At 40.4% G+C, this 19,339-nt stretch overlaps 1 protein-coding gene across 3 annotated transcripts in view; it reads left to right on the forward strand.

Annotated features, from left to right (window-relative positions):
* Positions 1 to 19,339, forward strand: part of ANO6 (anoctamin 6) — a 215,313-nt gene that overhangs the window by 174,581 nt on the left and 21,393 nt on the right. For all 3 annotated transcript variants that reach the window (XM_066369015.1, XM_066369016.1, XM_066369017.1), the window contains 5 exons: positions 2,027 to 2,104; positions 6,434 to 6,659; positions 7,642 to 7,811; positions 8,409 to 8,506; positions 13,268 to 13,398. In XM_066369015.1, the coding sequence (XP_066225112.1) occupies positions 2,027 to 2,104; positions 6,434 to 6,659; positions 7,642 to 7,811; positions 8,409 to 8,506; positions 13,268 to 13,398 (703 nt within the window). The remainder of the gene's footprint in view (positions 1 to 2,026; positions 2,105 to 6,433; positions 6,660 to 7,641; positions 7,812 to 8,408; positions 8,507 to 13,267; positions 13,399 to 19,339) is intronic.

Here is a 19,339-nt window from a genome sequence, read left to right on the forward strand (position 1 = left end):
AGCCTAATTGAGACAAACAAGAGTTAAGTTCCTATATCATCTCATCATGTTAGAACAAAACAACATTGAACAAAACAATGTTATTTGAGGACCCGTTATGTAAGAAAAAGATGTGTTGGTTTGTGTCCTTTTTTTCCTAAAAGAAGTAAAAAAAAAATGCACACAAAAAATAGACTCTGTGACATAAATGTATAAAGAAAGAGGCATCGATTTTTACAGCTGATTCTCAAGTTTTCACATGCACCTTCATTGCTTAGCCTTTTTCATCCTAGACTTACCTGCCCTTGGTCTTGCGTGAAAGCCTCAGTTACTGCTCCCCCTTCTGGTTGGGATGTGCACAAAATAGTGTCCAGTAACTCACATCCTAAAGCCAGGGGAAGGATGAAGAAGGAAAGCATTTTCTGAAGTCTACCTATGTTCACTCATGGGCACGGCATTTTATATCATGGGAGAGGTAAATTTGCGGCTGCAGAATTAAAAATAAAAAAACTATAGCGCACTCTGTATAAATACTCCAAAGCCAGCAAAAGATGATTTTTGAATCATTGGCATTATTGCTACTTTCCATCAATACAGAAAATTTAGAGCTGATTGTACTTGCCAGCATCAGCATAAGGACAATGGCTTCTAAATATGAGTAACTCTCAGGGAAAAAGTGCTTTTATCAAGAGCATCTGAAAACATCCTGAACTCTAGATTTTATAAATTGAATCACAGATTTACTGAATGTCAGGACCAAAAGGACTGGAGGGAACCATTCAAAGTCCTCATTTTAAAAATGGAAAAAAAATGAGATTCAGTTATCTGGAGGAGGTGGCATGCATCTTTCCAAGTGTAATGAGCTGCAAATAATCCCCAGTATGAATACTTCCCATTGTTGGCTATGGAAGACAGGGTCAAAGCCCTGTGTGTTATTAAAAGATCATTTATTCAGAAATAAAAGCTGAAACTGAGAATTATACACTCATAACATTTTTTAAATACTGAAAAACAAAAGCTTATTTTGGCAACATAAGGAAAATATGAAAAAATAAACAACTTGGTAATTTAAACTGCCAATTTTTAATTTCAAAATTGCCAACTAATAGATTTAAATTTCCATTGAAACACTGCTTGCTAAAAAAATTAAAGATGAAAGTTCCTTTTTATTTCATCCTTTTTGTTTTATTTTTGATGCTAATACAGCTTGCATTGGTTCAGAGAAGCATATATTATAGTGGTCAGGTCTTGAGAACAAGACTGGCTGAGTTCAAATCCAAACATAGTCACATAAAGGCCGAATGATTCTGGACAAATTTAACTTCTCTGTGCCATTGCTACTTCAATTATAAAATGGGAACAAATATAATTGCTTCCTCACATGATTGTAGTAAGGATTAATTGACTTAATATGTAGAACCTACTCGGAATAGTATCGGGCACAGAGCTAAATAGCACGAAAGTATTAGCAACTGTTACTATACTGTAGCTACTCTTACTATCCAGGTAAATCTTAAGAAGTTTTAATTTCTTTTAAACTTTTAAATATATTCATATAAATATAAAGCGAACACTTTAAAATTTCAGTTTTGACAAATTAGTGTGTAAAACTCAACCAAGAAACACATACTGAATACCTCGTATTTGCAGACATCTGTGAGATGTTTTGTCTGGCATGGGCTCTGCTGTCCATCATTGCTTCAATTCTGAAATCTAAGGCAAGCCCATAAGGTAGCGTTACGGCTCGGCATGGTCAGATCCCCGACTCTGGAGCTCACGTTATGGCAGATAAACTGTTATTATTCACACTTGCATTTTCAAAAAAATATTATTAACATGATATATTCATATTATATTAACATGTATGTATATTTGAAATTGTTAACAAAAAAACATTCAATTATGATAAGGAGGCTATGTTTGAAAACTAATTTTTAGAAAAATTAAAGTAAGCCTAGGATTTAGTGACCAATCAGGAGAAAAATCATTTCATTGGAGTAATTCCTTGATGGTCTAAATTTCTTGTTCATTTTTTCTTTTTAATCAGGAAGAAGAGCGGGTTCCCTTTACTACCTGTGGGAAATGTATCCGTGTAGCCCTCTGTGCAAGTGCCGTCCTGTTCTGGGTAAGAAGAGTCTCTTACAAAAGTTTATATCAGCTTTTTTTTTTTTTAATTTATTCATTTTAGAGAGGAGAGAGAGAGAGGGAGAGAGAGAGAGAGAGAGAGAGAGAGAGAGAGAGAGAAGAGAAGAGAGAGACAGGGGGGATGAGCTGGAAGCATCAACTCCCATATGTGCCTTGACCAGGCAAGCCCAGGGTTTTGAACCGGCGACCTCAGCATTTCCAGGTCAACGCTTTATCCACTGCGCCACCACAGGTCAGGCCTATATCAGCTTTTAAGTGTCAAAGAAAATAAAAGCTGAGCTGAAAACTATGTAATCTCATTTGTTTATATCAGACCACTGGTCTAGGATTTTCCAGTTTTATGGTGAAGAAACCAAAAGCTTCTTGGGCACTAGAGTTCTAAGATTTTCCAACAGTAACAACTCAAAGAAAATGTCTAGGAATAGCCTTAACAAAAAGATAATATAAAGTCACAAAGAAAGGCATAAAAACTACTGAAAGCTGTAAAAGAAGCCTGAAAAATAAGTAACACCAAAAATAACTAGAAATAAATATTGATGAATATATGATCTCTAGATGTAAAAAGATTTTCTAAACTTAATAGCAATGAAAAAAGTTTGGGAGGAAAATATTTAAAGATTTCCATCCATCAAAAGCATTCTAAGTTTAAACAAAACATCAGAAGTAATAATTGTTAACAATAGAGTGAAGGGTTAATGACTTCAATACATACAGAGTCCAGATCACTTCTAAGATAATACCCATGGTCTCAGGAGCTTGGGAGCCAGAGAACATGAGTACACAGTCACAAAAGAAAAAGGACCATGGCAGGTGTCAGACCTCATTAGTAATTAAATTAGTGCATATTAAATGATATACAATTTTTTATCTCTGAAGTGATGACTTAGTGTTTGAGAGGGTGAAATGCAGTAGTCACTACCCTTACACCTAAGCTATTAGAATTTTATCTGCTCTGGCCTTTTTAGAAAGCACTCTGGCATTATCAAGAGTGAAAAATATTCATATGCTTTAATCTACTAATTCATATTTTAAAAACTTAATCAGGAAGTATTTCAAAATGGTAAGTAAAAATCAGTAAAAATTTAGTAACAGAAAACACACACACACACACACCTGCCAAAATATTCTACTGCCAGCTCTTTATACAATGGAAAATAGTGCAGCTGTGAAAATATATATAACATTTTATGATATAAAAGTGTATGGTTCTGATAGGTTTAGGGAAAAGATATAATTATTAAAATGATTTTTAATATGCCAACTATGAATTTCTGCCTATGTAGAGAGAGTAGATACATTTTTCCTATTATTCTTTATTTTTTAGTTTTTATTTTTGTAGTTAGGAATTTTTTCATTATCGGAGACAGAAAATCAATCAACAGCAAAGTTGGGGGTGGGATTTATTGGTTCGTGTAACTGAAAATCCCAGGCCTGAGGTGCGGCTGTGGTCCAGGATCGATTCTGCCGCCCAGATGATGTCAGAGCTGTCTTTTGTCCTGTCTTCATGCTGTTTCTGGTGGTCCCCAGCCTGGCAGGTCTAGGCACTCTCCCTATGGATGTGGAATAGCTATGGCCTTCCAGATCTCACATCACATTGAAGCCAAGAAAGGTCTCTTTTAGCAGCGTCCTCTAAAGGAAGCTTCTCCTTCCCGTGGACACTAGTCGATGCCCCCTCACATCCCAGTGGCTCTTAGGATATTTGTCAAAACTTGAATCAGCTGCTGAAGCCCATAGTAGGAGATACCTATTTGTCTAAAAGGAAACAGATCCAGGTCAGCAAAAGCAACTGTTGTCTACTATCAAGTGCTTTCATATTTTCTGTAATGAGCATATATTAAAAGTTATAAGAAAAGTACATAGCCTGACCTGTGGTGGCACAATGGGTAAAGCGTCAACCTGGAATGCTGAGGTCCCCAGTTCAAAACCCCAGACTTGCCTGGTCAAGGCACATATGGGAGTTGATGCTTTCTGCTCCTCCCCTTCCCCCCCCCCCCTCTCTCTCTCAAATGAATAAATAAAATCTTTAAAAAAGTACATAAAGTTTTATTGAGAAAAGATACATAAGAAACTTGAGGAAGGAGAACAAAAAGTTTCCTTGCCTCCTGTGAAGAAAAAGTGAGACTGTCAAGAGCCCTAAAGAAGTATGAAACATTTGTAAAAGCTTTGGAATGAATTAAAATCCATTTCCAAAACCACGTGTGAGGCCGTGCCCTTAGAGGTTAATGTGCTTTTGGAGTCCTTGAGTGTCTCAATTCTCTTATGTACTAGTTGCATTATTTGAGGCAAATTGCTTAATCTCTACATGGCTCTACTTCCTCATCTGTAAGAGATCTTTTTAAAAAACAAAACAAAACACTTTTTTAAAGATTTATTCATTTTAGAGAGGAGAGAGAGAGAGAGAGAGAGAGAGAGTGAGAGAGAGAAAGAGAGAGAGAAGCAGGGAAAGAGCAGGAAGCATCAACTCCCATATGTGCCTTGACCAGGCAAGTCCAGAGTTTCAAACCAGCGACCTCAGTGTTCCAGGTCCACGCTTTATCCACTGCGCCACCGCAGGTCAGGCCTCATCTGTAAGAGATCTAACATGACCTTCCTCACAGGGTTGCTGTGAGGGCTTCAAGATATATCTGTGCTGAGGTAAATAGTAAGCACTTAAAGAATCTTAATTTACAATTTTATTATGGAGATAATTTTTAAAAATATGTACTATTCAAATGGTCCGTATGTGTTGTGCTGAGAGAGAAAGAATTGATCTCTAGTATTTCTCAGTCTTGGCTAATTTTCACATATATGCCACACATTTTTAAAAAATATGATTCCTTTCACAAGTGTTAAGCCTTCACTGTGAAGGAAAGGACATAATGAGACAGATTAGAGGAGGAAATAGAATACCTTTCTACAAACTAATGGCTTAAAAAATAAGAAAAACATCTTGTTGATACTTCAGTTGCCATAATCATAGCTAATATTTATATAGTACTTTTCATGGGCCTGGGCTTCATGTCCTAAGTGTTCGTAATTAAGTAACTCACTGAATCCTCACAACAATTCTAGAAGTTCGTTGCTGTTATTATCCCCCCATGATCTGGGTAAGGAAATTGAAGCCCCCCAATGGTTACATTTGTGCAAGGCCCCACAGCTGGCGGCAGAGCTGGGATTCCAGGGCAGGAGTCCTGTCGGGGACTGTGCCTGTACTCACTCCCTTCACTGCTCTCCAGGGTGAAAACCAGCTCCCTCTGTTACTGTAAACAACGTGACATGATTTGCTTGGTCCTGAAATTCACATTCTTTGTAGTTTTCTCTCTGGTGGCAGCCAGACCCAGGGAGTGGGTGCTTCTGGAGTATGTCCAAGAGGCAGATGGAGGGAAAACACTTAAAATGGGACCTTAAATGTGCATTGTTCGGTGGCAGAGAAAACCTTCTTAGTGAGGAAGTGAAATCCTATCCACCCTGTGCAAACTGTTGCTTCAGACACCCCTACTGACATTGGGTCTGTGCAGTCAAAGACACAGTGGATTAGTGAAATGATTCTTGTGCAAATGCTGGTGATGAGTAACTGCCAACTTAAGATCTTAAGAGTATGAAAAGTGTGTAAAGCTTTTATAAGCAGAGACCTGCTGCCACAACCAGTAGTTACCTCGGGGCACCTGTGCGGCTTCTGAACACCGGTCCTGTTTGGGACCTCCCCTGGTACAGTGACTAAGACACCTGCTGACCCCTGACCCGGTCAGTGATAAGTTCTCTGTTGGAAGGACCCATGGGAGCAAAAAACACTAATTCATTACTGCAATAATGGAGCAAAAACCACTAATTCATTACTGCAATAATGGAGCAAAAAACACTAATTCATTACTGAAATAATTTCATAATTCTAAAAAGGATGTTTCTTCTGGTTTTGCTATCACAAAGACCTTTTTCTTCCACCAGAAAGTGCTACCAGTTATTCCATTTTTGCCCCTCTTGAAGATGTTCTCTCTCTCTCTCTCTCTCCTTTTTTTAATAGACCTATTTTTAGAGCAGTTTTACATTTACAGAAAATTGCACAGAAAATACAGAGTTCCTTACTTCCCACACACAGCTTCTCCCGTTGTTCACAGCTTACTCTAGTGTGCACACTCTCGTGACTTCTGTCATTTCTTTTTCTTCGACATTTAACATGCTTGTCTTCCTCCTTCCTCTCTTGTGGCAATTCTGTGAGATTTTACGTCACTTCGTCCATGCGCCTTGTCCATTTAAAGCACAGGGCCAGTTTTTCTATGTAAAAATATGATTATTGGTGAATCTCACGCTGCTGTGTTTGTTGTGTTTTCAGATTCTACTGATCATTGCTTCAGTGATCGGTATCATTGTCTACAGACTTTCTGTGTTCATTGTGTTTTCTACAAAACTTCCCAAGAACGTGACTGGAGCAGACCCGATCCAGAGGTACCTGACTCCGCACACGGCCACGTCCATCACTGCGTCCGTCATCAGCTTTGTCATCATCATGATTCTCAACACCATCTATGAGAAAGTCGCAATCATGATTACTAATTTTGGTAAGTTCCTGCTATAGCTTAGGTCATTTCTACAACATTTTTAGAACCTGGTAAAGATAGAGATTGTATCTTTTAGGCATTTCAATTCCAGCATATTACATTATTTAGAAAATTTCAAGTGCAAACATATTTTCTGTAGCCTGTCTGGGAAGTGAATTATGTACAGCTTTGCATTAGTAAAAGGGACAAAGCAAAGACAGTCATTATAATGTCCAAGCTTTGGATAAACAGATCAGTGCTGAATAATATTTTCAATTACATTACATCATGTACCCCATTGTTGAAAGTAAATAGTCTCTTTATTGCAAATAAGTGGAATAGGGTCATGGTTCCAGGGACAGATATGCTCCTTCGGTGCTGAGTGGACGGTGATCGTGCTGCTGCCGCATGTCTTCTCCCAGTCTGCTCGGATTAACATAGCTCTGTTCTCATCAGCTCTGGCTTCTGTAATAAATGTGTCTTCTCTCTGGCTTGTATCCCAGGCAGCTGCTTTGTGGTCAGAGTTAAATGCTTCCCACACGCTGCTTCTGCCTGGGTTCTCCTCCAAATGGTATGGTCCGCTCAGCGGTCATATTCTGCAAATGATCAACCCAATTTAAATTCTAAACTAGGAGGATAGTGTATCTTCCCCAATTGCTTCTAGCAAGTCAACCCTTGTTTTGTTTGTTTTCTTCAACATCTACTTTAGAAAAGACTTGAGCATATTATTCTTGCCCATCTGATAACACTGTGCTTGTAAATTTTAAGGAAGAGTTGAATATTTTTTGCCATGTGGGATTTTGTATTTGTGGGGAAGAAGCTCTCATAGCAATGTGTAAACTTGAATTAACACGGTAGCTATATTAAGGAATTCAAAACAGCTTAGATGGAAACAGTGTGAATTGGTATATTTTTAATGTTGTAACTCACATATCAGTGTCTTTGATAAGGGTCTCATAGCTACTCACAATTTTTAAAACTTACCTCTTTGCTTCAACTACAGAACTCCCAAGGACCCAGACTGATTATGAGAACAGCCTGACCATGAAGATGTTCTTATTCCAGTTTGTCAACTACTACTCCTCGTGTTTCTACATTGCATTCTTTAAGGGCAAGTTTGTAGGTTATCCTGGAGATCCAGTTTACTGGCTGGGAAAATACAGAAACGAAGAGGTATGAATATAGAATTGTATTCTGTTGACAAGTTAAACTGCTTCGTGTTTTCTCTTGGTTGCCCAGGGAACAGTTTCTTCATTGTATTTTCTTTTTTTATTATTATTATTTTTTTTTTTTGTATTTTTCTGAAGCTGGAAACAGGGAGGCAGTCAGAAAGACTCCCGCATGTGCCCAACCGGGATCCACCCGGCATGCCCACCAGGGGGCAATGCTCTGCCCCTCTGGGGCATCGCTCTGTTGCATCCAGAGCCATCCTAGCACCTGAGGCAGAGGCCACAGAGCCATCCCCAGCGCCCGGGCCATCTTTGCTGCAATGGAGCCTTGGCTGCAGGAGAGGAAGAGAGAGACAGAGAGGAAGGAGAGGGGGAGAGGTGGAGAAGCAGATGGGCGCCTCTCCTGTGTGCCCTGGCCGGGAATCGAACCTGGGACTTCCGCACGCCAGGCCGACGCTCTACCACTGAGCCAACCGGCCAGGGCTCATTGTATATTCTTAAATATTTTTTTTAGCCTAAAGAGAATATCATGAAAATTAAAATTAGTGACTGTTTCATGGTCATCTCAATTTACAATGAGATTTTCTTTTTAATATTCCAGTGTGACCCTGGCGGCTGTCTCCTTGAACTGACAACGCAGCTGACAATAATCATGGGAGGAAAAGCAATCTGGAATAACATACAGGAGGTGTTACTTCCGTGAGTATTAAGTTGTCAAACCTGGGACATAGGACAGGGGATGACACGCCCACCCAACCAAGTCATTTGCCTACATGTCCGCATAGCTGCATGCCTACCTCTAAGGGGCAGTGGACTCTGCTTATTAAAGCTCTTTGGACAAGATGGTCCAACAAACAGTGTAAACATGTCTGTGTTTACACCTGCATTTCAAGTAAGCCCATTGCTGCAAATTACAGTGACCTGAACTTTGCCCTCTGATATTTCTACTCCTGACCTGAATGAAATATTTAGGCCGTGTGTTTTGAATGATCTTTCCTCTCCTTGAGAGATAATTTTTTTTTTTTTAGATTTTATTTATTCATTTTTAGAGAGAGAGCAGAGAGAGAGAGAGAAAGGGAGAGAGAAGGGGGGAGGAGCAGGAAGCATCAACTCCCATATGTACCTTGACCAGGCAAGCCCAAGGTTTTGAACCGACAACCTCAGCATTCCAGGTCGATGCTTTATCCACTGTGCCACCACAGGTCAGGCCTTCCTCTCTTTGAAAACTGGAAATACTAAGTGTTAGCCAAACTAGAGAGTGACTCGGGCCCTTCCCATCACTGCTTCTTCTCTGTGGATAGGTGCCAGTTTCCTTCTAACCTTTTTCATACAAAATTCTAAAATGCCAAAAATATATTAGCTCCTCTTGCTACCCCAACCCATACCCATCCCAAGAATATGTAGGAAGGGAGAGAAGAGCCTTATAAGTCAGCAGCTGTTTTCATGCCATTTCAATATGTCGAAAAGAGCATAGTGAAATGAACTGCACCATAAATGCACCTTCTTCCGCCCCTACCCCCCACCTGATGAGGTTCTTGGTGTACATGAAGCAGCAGGTCGAGGTTCCAGTGGGGTCTCTCCAGCACCTTGAGCAGCACCTGGGCTGCAGTGGGCAGTCTCAGCACCAGTTGAGTGAATGAGTGACTCATATGCTTCAAATCCGTAACATTAGTAAGTTAACAGAATTGTTTGATGGACGCAGATGGTAGGCTCACAGCTCTCTGGCCTTCCCAACCTCACTTAGTATTTGAGGCATTCTTGGGACTTTTATTCTGTTCACACTTGACAAAAAGCTAGTGCAATTTCTGCATTAAGCAACTCCAGAGACATTTTTATCATAAAATGTTAAGGAAAAAATTAAAGTTAAATATCCAGAATGCCAACATCATTGTCCTTTGGTCAAAGTTTAGATAAAGGGATGACTGTAATTTTATTCCTTTATATGTTTTATGTATTTTCCACGATGGGTATGCTCAACTATAAGAAAAGTGAACTGTTACCTTGAGAAGGGATATTTTATGATTTGGCTGGAGGATGAACGAGAGACCTACAATAAGAGCCCTAAATATAGGCATCCCTCACTAGCCAGGCTTGCTTTTTAATTTCAGAAACAGCAAACTCAGAAAGGAAATAGATTCAGGTAGTAATGGATACTTGTGTTCAAAATAGCAAGTGGGAATAGAATAAAATGTTCTAAACAGAAATGAGGATTATCTGTACTATGTGGATTAAATGTGATAATGAAGATACAAAGGGGAAATGAGGGCTCAAGTGTTTCATGCTGTGCTGTACACCTAATAAGGACTTAGTAGGCCCTGGACAGCTGGCTCAGTGGTAGAGCATTGGCCCAGCATGTGGATGTCCCAGTCAGGGCACACAAGAGAAGCACCCATCTGCTTCTCCACCCCTCCCCCTCTCGCTTCTCTCTCTTTTGCTCTCTCTTTCTCTCTCTCCCTCCTTCTCCCGCAACCATGGCTTGATTGGAGCAATTTGGCCCTGGGCCCTGAGGATGGCTCCCTGGCCTCCACCTCAGGTGCTAAGAAGACCTCAGTTGTTGAGCAATGGAGCAACGCCCCCAGTGCACAAAGCATCACCCCCTAGTGGGCTTGCTGGGGTGGATCCTGGTCAGGCTCATGTGAGAGTCTGTCTCTCTACCTCCTCCTCTCACCGAATTAAAAAAAAAAAAAGACTTAGTAAAGGTCAACTACTTATGATGCTATTACACTAATATACACAGTAAACTCCTAAGAAAATTATCTGTGACCCCTGCTAGAGGGAAGAAGCTTCCAGCCCTGGCTAGAGGAAGAAGTGTCTGGTGTCTGTAATTTTAAAAAATTTCTCCGGGCGGTTCTCATGTGCAGTCAAGATTGATGTTCCTGCACTGGAATTGTAACCCAGTAGAAAGCCCAAAAGACTAAGGACGGTGATGGATGGACTACGGCCTAAAATTTCCTTCTACAGACGAGTGGTTCAGTTCAGAAGAACTGAACAAGGGGCTTAGAGCAGGGGTCCCCAAACTACGGCCCGTGGGCCACATGTGGCCCCCTTAGGCTATTTATCCAGCCCCCGCCGCACTTCCGGAAGGGGCACCTCTTTCATTGGTGGTCAGTGAGAGGAGCATAGTTCCCATTGAAATATTGGTCAGTTTGTTGATTTAAATTTACTTGTTCTTTATTTTAAATATTATATTTGTTCCCGTTTTATTTTTTTGCTTTAAAATAAGATATGTGCAGTGTGCATAGGGATTTGTTCATAGTTTTTTTTTATAGTCCGGCCCTCCAACGGTCTGAGGGACAGTGAACTGGCCTCCTGTGTAAAAAGTTTGGGGACCCCTGGCTTAGAGTCTGCAGCTCAGGAAGGAAAGCCATTCAGAAAGACTTCTTTATGACCTATTATGGGTGAGGGAAGGGAGGACAGCACAGAGGGGAAGCACCAGATGAGTCAGTCATGCAAGGGGCTGCCAGAACAGAAGTTTCAGCCCGAATCCAAAGGGTGATGGATTCAGGGCCCCCATAGTAAAAGATCTGCTTCTCTGGACCCTGGAGAAGATTCAGCAAGAGGCAGAGGCTGGAAGTGTGAGGCAGAGCGAAAAAATAAACCAATCAAAATTGGTAAGCTCAAGTTTAGAGATCATGAAGGGTGATGGACCTGTATGGACCTCCGTGCCACCTGTGTCACCAGCCCCCTGGAATGTCTGTAGAACTGCCAATCCCCAGACTTGACTGATTACAGAGCTTTGGGTTGGAGCCTAGGAAGAGGCACTAGCGAGTACCATTCCGTGTCGTTCTTGTGAGTGCAGGAGTGGGATCCGCCGATTCGGACAGCACTGTGTCCCCAAGCCAGGATTCTAAATAACGTCGGCTGTATTTGCATTTGGCCTCAGCCCATTAACCTGGATTGATTAAAAAAAAAAATTAAATAAAAACAAAACCCTCATGCCATAGGTTTTGATGTCTTATGAAGTATGTTAAGTGCTGTGCCTGTTTTGAATCATTTCATCCTGGCAGCCACCCTGAGCAGTGTAGGTTTTATCACTCCATTTTATTTGACCTTGACCAAAATTAAATAGTGAATAGGCAATAAAGTGTGGATTCAGAGAGATGGGGTGTCTGAGTCCATATCCCCTCCACTTTCCACAGTCTTCTGCTCTATCATGTCACAGAAGAGAAAGAAATGGGGAAAGACTGTGAAGCTGGGAGCATGTTCTGTTGTAGAAAAATCTCCCCTGAGTGAACCTTGGGGAGCGATCAGTGTCAAGTGAGTGCCGAGATCATAGCAGTGGGACACCCGGCACGGGGAGCTAGTTGTGAGCTAGTCCTACCTTGCACTCTGTGTGCACACGTACACATGCAGTATAAACAACTGTCTTCACACCAGTGTGAAGCCTTCTCAGTGTCCGCATGTGGAATCCATGCACACGTGTGGTTTAACTAGCCGAAGCTTAGTCAGGTGTGCATGTCTGTATCTCACGTTGCTGGTTGCTCTGGCGCCTCCTCTAATGAACTCCACGGGGAAACCACAAGCCACTGTTGCTTTAGGGGACAACGGTCTCTTCTCCAGGTGTACATCTCATGTCACCACCAATTCCCATTTCTTTTCAGGATAAATTGTCATAAAAGGGGGTGGGGAGTGTTTATCTGGCCTACAAGGCTTTGAGGAGAAAAAGAAAAATGCACCATAGAAGAAGAGACCACAGACAGCGTGGTGGGGACTGGGTCCAGCAGTGGGCGGAGCACTGGGCCGCAGCGGAAGCCATTTTCTCCCAGCTCTGCACAGTGGCTTTGAGGAACTGTAGCATGTCTCTGGTCCTTGATCTGTTCAGCTTAGAATCGGTTCTTGGCCCTGTTTTATCTAATGGCAGACTCCGTCACTTCCTCTCAGTGTCCCTCAGTGGCTCTCTAATTCCCTTTGAGGAAAACACACCCTAATCCACACAGTGGTCTCTTAACCTCCCCTGCTTGTCCCTGTGCCTTCTTAGTATCTCTCTTCAAACGTCCCTCTTATGAGGCTATCCCTGCCACCATATCCGTCTCCCTAGCACAGATGCACCCCGAGCACTCACCACGCCTTCTCCTACTTGACTTTTCTCCACAGCACTGACCAGCTCAAATGCCATGTCTGTCTTCTTTATTTTCTCTAGAAAGACCATTTTGGATAATAGCATGGAAGTGAGAAAAACTAAAGTTAATCAAATAAGAGAAAGTATCTTTTAAAAAACTAAACTGCCCACGTGAAAAGGAGCCAAGAGAAAAAGTAACAGTTACAATTTTGATAGACTGAGGTGCAGCTCAGTACTATTTTTCAAAATATTTGGGGGCACGACAGCAGAAGTAAACAATTTAGCATGATAATACAAAATTATTTATTGGGAAGATTATGTATTCAGCTTGAGAAGTCACTAAGTACATTTATGGGCTTGGTCAGTTAATGTTCTAATTAATCATTTGCTCCTTTTGGCAGCTGGATCAGGAATCTAATTGGACGCTGTCGCACCGTTTCAGGCTCAGAAAAGATAACTCCGCGATGGGAACAGGACTACCATCTGCAACTCATGGGCCGACTGGGATTATTTTATGAATATCTTGAAATGAGTAAGTCATAAGTAAAATTTTAGGTGATATAAATTATATTGGAGCATAATTTGGATCCCAAAAGTCGTGATTATCAAGCCAAATAATTACCTAGCATATTTAAATGGGGTGTTGCTCCACTAGAGAAAACTATACAATTTGGCTCTCAACTAAGGTGACTGTGTGTATCTTTGTCAGTATTTGTGTTGTCCAAAGCTGAGGATTTCCTTCCGCTGAAATGGAATAGTTAATTGAGGTACATCTTCACCATGAATTCTCAGAGCATGCTAACCATGTTGTCTAAGAACGAATGCAGAACTATTATTAGATGGGATTTAGCTGGGGCCGGAGTCCATGCTGGCGGCGCTGTTGGCTGGGGTGCTCCATAGCGAGTCGTGTCAGCAGCCTCTGCAGAGGTCCCGTGAGAGGGATACGTTGCTGCTCATCACAGGGCTTCCCCCTGGCACAGCACATTTGACAGCATATCTATTTCTTCTGGCCAGTGGTTTCTGCCTGCTTCCTTTAGTGACCTTATGACAAATCAATGGATCGAATTCAGAACCATTTTGCTGGTCCAGAATTAAGAGTTAGTACAAGTCTCCTCCTCCTTGATGACCTCTGTCCACTTTTGGAACATTTGCTTGGACTCTGTTTCTCTTCATTTGAACTTGATTTTGAGCTTTCAGTTGTCTTTAAATGGATGCGTCTTAAAATAGATTTCCATAGGAAACATCATCTTTTCTATTACGCATGGCACGCTTACATCTAATAGGAGGCTAAGAATGTTCATGTTTTGTATCTGCACCCTCTCAGCTACCCATTATGTTGAATTACAATTTTCTTAAACTTAGGAGAACAGAAGAGGAGGCACGCCATTGTGGTTGACCGGCCTGGTTTTATGCAAAGGGATTTGTGTTTGCAGAGTCACCCTTTGTGATTCCTCTTTACGAGTCTGCAGAGAGAGAGGGCAGCTTTTATTAAACCACATTCTATATATAAAGTAATTGCTTTTAAAAATATACATTATACATGGAAACACCTCTGCTTCCTCCGGTGAATCAAAGAGGCATCTTATAGCTTCTTCAGTCAACAGTGCTCTGTGGCTTTGAGTCTGATCTGGGTTTCCTGTCTGCTTGTGTTATGTTTGGGACCAGATTTGATTAGGGGTGTAGCTGCCATACGTACTGCAGAAACTATGTTTATTCTGGTTATTTTCAAAAGGCCTTCAAGACAATTACCTGTTATTCTAAAATGACTCATAATTATAAATATTTCTTATGGAGCTGTTATCAACATTACTAATAACATTCTTGGGCAGGATATCATTCATTATCTTAGCACCAAAAAAGCTTGGGAAAATAAAACGGTTCTTTTCCTGTAGTTGGTTAGTCAAATGACATTGAAAGGAAAAATTACATAGTTTGTTGTGGGGAGAAGTTGCTATGACTTTTATAGCTTCCTAGTGCTGTTAAAATAAATAATTTGGCCTCACCCACCTTATAAGAAAAGATAGATCTTTTTATATTCATTAACTATTGATAGTTTCCCTATTCTCCAAATAATACCTAATGAATTAGAAAAATTCATCAGCTTCTAAGAGCAGGCAGTCTGTTCTTCTGCGTTCAGCTCTAGAGTGAAACCTGTTGTGTGTTCCTCCCCCTCCCCCATCTCTGCTCTGCTTCTGTCCGCCACCTGCATCATGTGTCCTCTCTTTGTAGGACGAGCTGTCCAAAATGGAAAAGGCACTGTAGCTAGATAGCCAATTTTTTTAAATTGTGTGTATGTATATAAATATATAGATGTATTTTTATGTGTGTGTATACACACACACACACACACACAGTAATATACATACTCCTTGGCTCTTTAAAATTAAAAAAAAAAATCAAGGGGAAGAAAACATTCCACAGAGAGGGAACTGTTTAGTGTTTAGCTGTGTCAGAAGTGTACAGGGCTCTGGAACAGGCAGCCCAAGCAGAGCGAGCAAGACGACTCTCGCGCAGCCCTGAGTGCAGGGGGCAGAGCTTCTGGGAGGGCACATGTGGAGAGAAATAACACTGGGGAACAATTTTTTTTTTCATTTTCTGTTGCATGAGATTTTAGAACTGTTTCTATATATTTCTGCATCGCTGATTCCAAATCTGAAATCCATTTTTTGGTGCATGCTCTAGTTTTTATGCAATTTTAATTTTTTTGTTACAGTTAATGGCATGCATTGGTTTTTTAAATTGGAGTTAAAGGGCAACAACTCTTGGATTGAACATAACCACAAGGCAATTAATGTTTTACAAACATCACTTTTACATAATTATAGTTGTTTTTAAATGTAAAAAATTATTATCTGATAAAAACACCCTCTTATTTTGTTTTAAGATTGAATCATGGCTTCTTCGAGTAGGTGTAAATGTAAGAATAGTCCTGACACCTTCTGTTATATATGTGGCTGTTACACATATATAACGTCAAAGGCACAATATTTCATCATTTGTGACACGTGCATATATTGCCTATTTTCAAGTTCCCCTTGGCAATCAAGACAAGAATTGGGCTCCTCATATTGTGTGTCATAATTGTGAGGAAATGCTTCGTGACTGGACAAAAGGAAAATGCAAAGGAATGCCTTTTGGTATTCCCTTGGTTTGGTGTGAACCTAAGGACCACAGCAGTGACTGTTATTTCTGTCTGATCCATACAAAGGGCATCGGCAAGAAAAAACGGCATATGATCGCATATCCTAATATTTCTTCAGCAATACAACCTATCCTACACTCTGAGACACTCCCGGTTCCAGTTTTCAAAGGTTTTATTTCTTCTAAGGATGAAGAAAGTGAACATGGTGATCAAGTGTATTTTGATAAGATGCATGAGGAAATGGTTGTAGAATCTGAAGGGTCTTCTTCTGATGCCAAGCAGTCATTAACCCCTCAGCAGTTTAGCCAACCCGAATTGAATGACTAAGTAAGAATGACATAAAAATTGTCCTTGACTTTCTGAAGTATGAAGAGCATAACTGGATCACTTGTGTGGATCTTAAAATGGTAAATTTCCTGCTAGGACAACAGAAAGGTTTCACGATGTATCCTTGCTTTCTGTGTGTGTGGGACAGCCGAGCTCAGGAGAAGCACTGGACACAGAAGGAGTGGCTGAAACATGAAGCTCTGGAAGTAGGGATGCAAAATACTGTGAATGAACCTGTAATTAATCGAGACAGGATCATTTTCCCCCCACTTCACATCACACTTGGCTAAATGAATCAATTTGTTCAGGCTTTGAATAGAGAAAGTGAATGCTTTCAACATATTATTTCTGCTTTTCCTTGCTTGTCTTTTGAGAAGATAAAAGGAGGTATATTTGATGGACCTCAAATTTGAACCCTCATACATGATGAAGAATTTGCCAAGAAAATGAATAAGAAGAAAGCAGCATGGCAGTCTTTTGTGGCAGTTACAAAGAACTTCCTTGGCAACAAAAAAGCAGAAAACTATGAACTTCTGGTTCAAAGGATGCTGTTGGCTTTCCGCGACATTGGATGTTACATGAGCATTAAGATTCACTTCCTGGGTGAGAAGCACGCAGGGGTGGGGGTGGGGGAGGGCCCACGGGGTGATTGGGGAAGCACGTGGGGACAAGGGGCGGCAGCCCCTCAATACAAATGAGCAAACCTAAAAAACACCACCTGTTTACCCAACAATCCCCTGGGAGCAGGGGTGGGGGTGGCAGTTCAGGAAGCTCGGAGGTGAGGGGTGCCAGCGGCCCCTCAATACAAAACAGCCCACTAACTATTAAAGGTCACAGGACACCAGATCAACACAAAAAAATCAGTTGTATTTCTATAGATGAGCAATGAATAAGCAGAAACTGAAACTTAAAACCTAATACTATTTACATTCGCTCAATAATGAAATATTTATATATAAATTAAACAATAAATATGCATGACTCGTGTGATGAAAAACTACACAACTCCAAACAGAGATGTGTGATGGAGGGTATTCCACTTTGATAGACTGGAAGATTCAACATAATAAAGTCATTTTCCACAAATTTAAAAAATAAAAAGATTCACTTCTTGAACAGTCACCTTGATAAGTTTCCCGAAAATCTTGAAGCTGTCAGTGATGAGCAGGGAGAACACTTTCATCAAGATCTGAAGATGATGGAAGAGAAGTATCAGGGGCGATGGGACAGAAATATGATGGCAGACTACTGCTGGAGCATCAAATAGATTGTCCTCAACAAGTACACAAACCCAAGAGCTACAAACACAAATTTTTGCCTGAATAGAATTTAAATAAGTTTCACACAGATTTTATGATTAAAATAAGTGTCTTAATATGTTCTGTTTTGAAATTGTAGACAAATTCTGATGCAGTCATATCTTTTAATGTATTAGTATATTTACTGCATTATATGAATTATTATATTTTCACAAAAATGATGCCCAAGAAGACATTCTACTTCATTATGTTAAACTAAATGTTGAAAATTTTACAATAAGATGAAAACCTAAAATCTTGAATTGCAAAAAAAACTGTAGCTTACAGAGAAAAACTAATGTCAGATTTGTGATCAGCACATCTGAATGAGGTAAGAACAATTGTTTTTGTGGATGCAGCAAAAATTTTGTTCCCCAGTGTAATCAGTGTAGGTACTTCAAGAGACTTGACTTTGAAGTGACAAAGAAAGCTTGGGAAGTGAGAGAGAGCAATGTAGGTTGTGAAAAAAAAGTTCTAGGCTAGGGTTATTTTTGTTTTTCCAATGGGTGTTTTTTGCCTTGCTGCAATAAATTGATATGTCCTTTCTTGCTTGCTTCCTTGCTTTCAAAAGTTTAGAAAAGTTCTTCTCAGTTGACTATTAGAAGAGATTAAACCATCTGGAATTTATCTCGGTGTCAAAAGTGAGGACTCTATACCATGTTTCCAGTGTGAAGCTAATTGCTCCATACCTGAATCTACTGATTTGAAGTATTACTTTTATAATACATTAAAATCCCATGAATCTCTGCATCTGTTCTGTTTAACTCATACTATCCATTAATGCACCTCTTCTATCAGTGATCAGAGCATTATACTATAAATACGTCATCGACCTGGTTTCATTTTATTGTCAGCAGTCTCTAATACTGTCCGTGTAGACATCCTTCATTATTTTAAAGGTATTTGTGTATATTTCTTGAAGAATTTTAGCATCACCTTTCAGCTTTTTTTCTTAAACAAATTTGGGGTTAACTAAATTTGCGCTCTAATGTTAATTTCAAACTTGAGGTTGCCCAATTAAGAGTATGACACAATCCAGCATTTATTCATTCATCATTATTTGTTTTATTATTTTTTAAGTCAGCATAACAGTCTTAACATTCCTCACTAATTTATTTATAAATAATTTGTGCTTTTGTTGTCATAAATAGTATGTGTTGTTTTTTGGGGGTTTTGGGGGGATTTTTAGCTGAGTTTATTGCTAATACAGTTGTAATTTCTGGCTTCTCTTGATTATTGAGATCTGGCAACTGGGAGTGGTCCCTTTCATTAAGACATGCACTTGCCAGTTTACCACAGTTGACTCTGCCCACTCCACTCATTCCTGTCCTTGGCCTGGCCCCTGGAGGTGGATGAGTTAGTTTAGGGTGAGATGAGCCATAGACACAGACGTTGACATCATGCTTGATGCTATGCTGCTGACGCTATGACATCACTAACTCTGGTCCTTGCTTATCTGATATTCCGGAGTATGACCTCTCCCGCCTGCATGTCTTCTTTTCTGCATAACGTATCTCAGCCTCTGAGACCAGAAACAATGGCCAGCTCCTCCTGCCCTGCCACGCCTCCACAGCCTTGCTCTTCTTGGCAGGAGTCGGCCCTGCCCCTTTGTCTAAGCAGGAGCCCTAAGGGGATGTACATTTTCTCTCATCCACAGTCTCACACATACCTGTGCTAGTTTACTTTAAGGTCTACCAGTTAGAAGG

The sequence above is a fragment of the Saccopteryx leptura genome, chromosome 2, assembly GCF_036850995.1.
Source record: "Saccopteryx leptura isolate mSacLep1 chromosome 2, mSacLep1_pri_phased_curated, whole genome shotgun sequence".
Taxonomy (NCBI): Eukaryota; Metazoa; Chordata; class Mammalia; order Chiroptera; family Emballonuridae; genus Saccopteryx; species Saccopteryx leptura.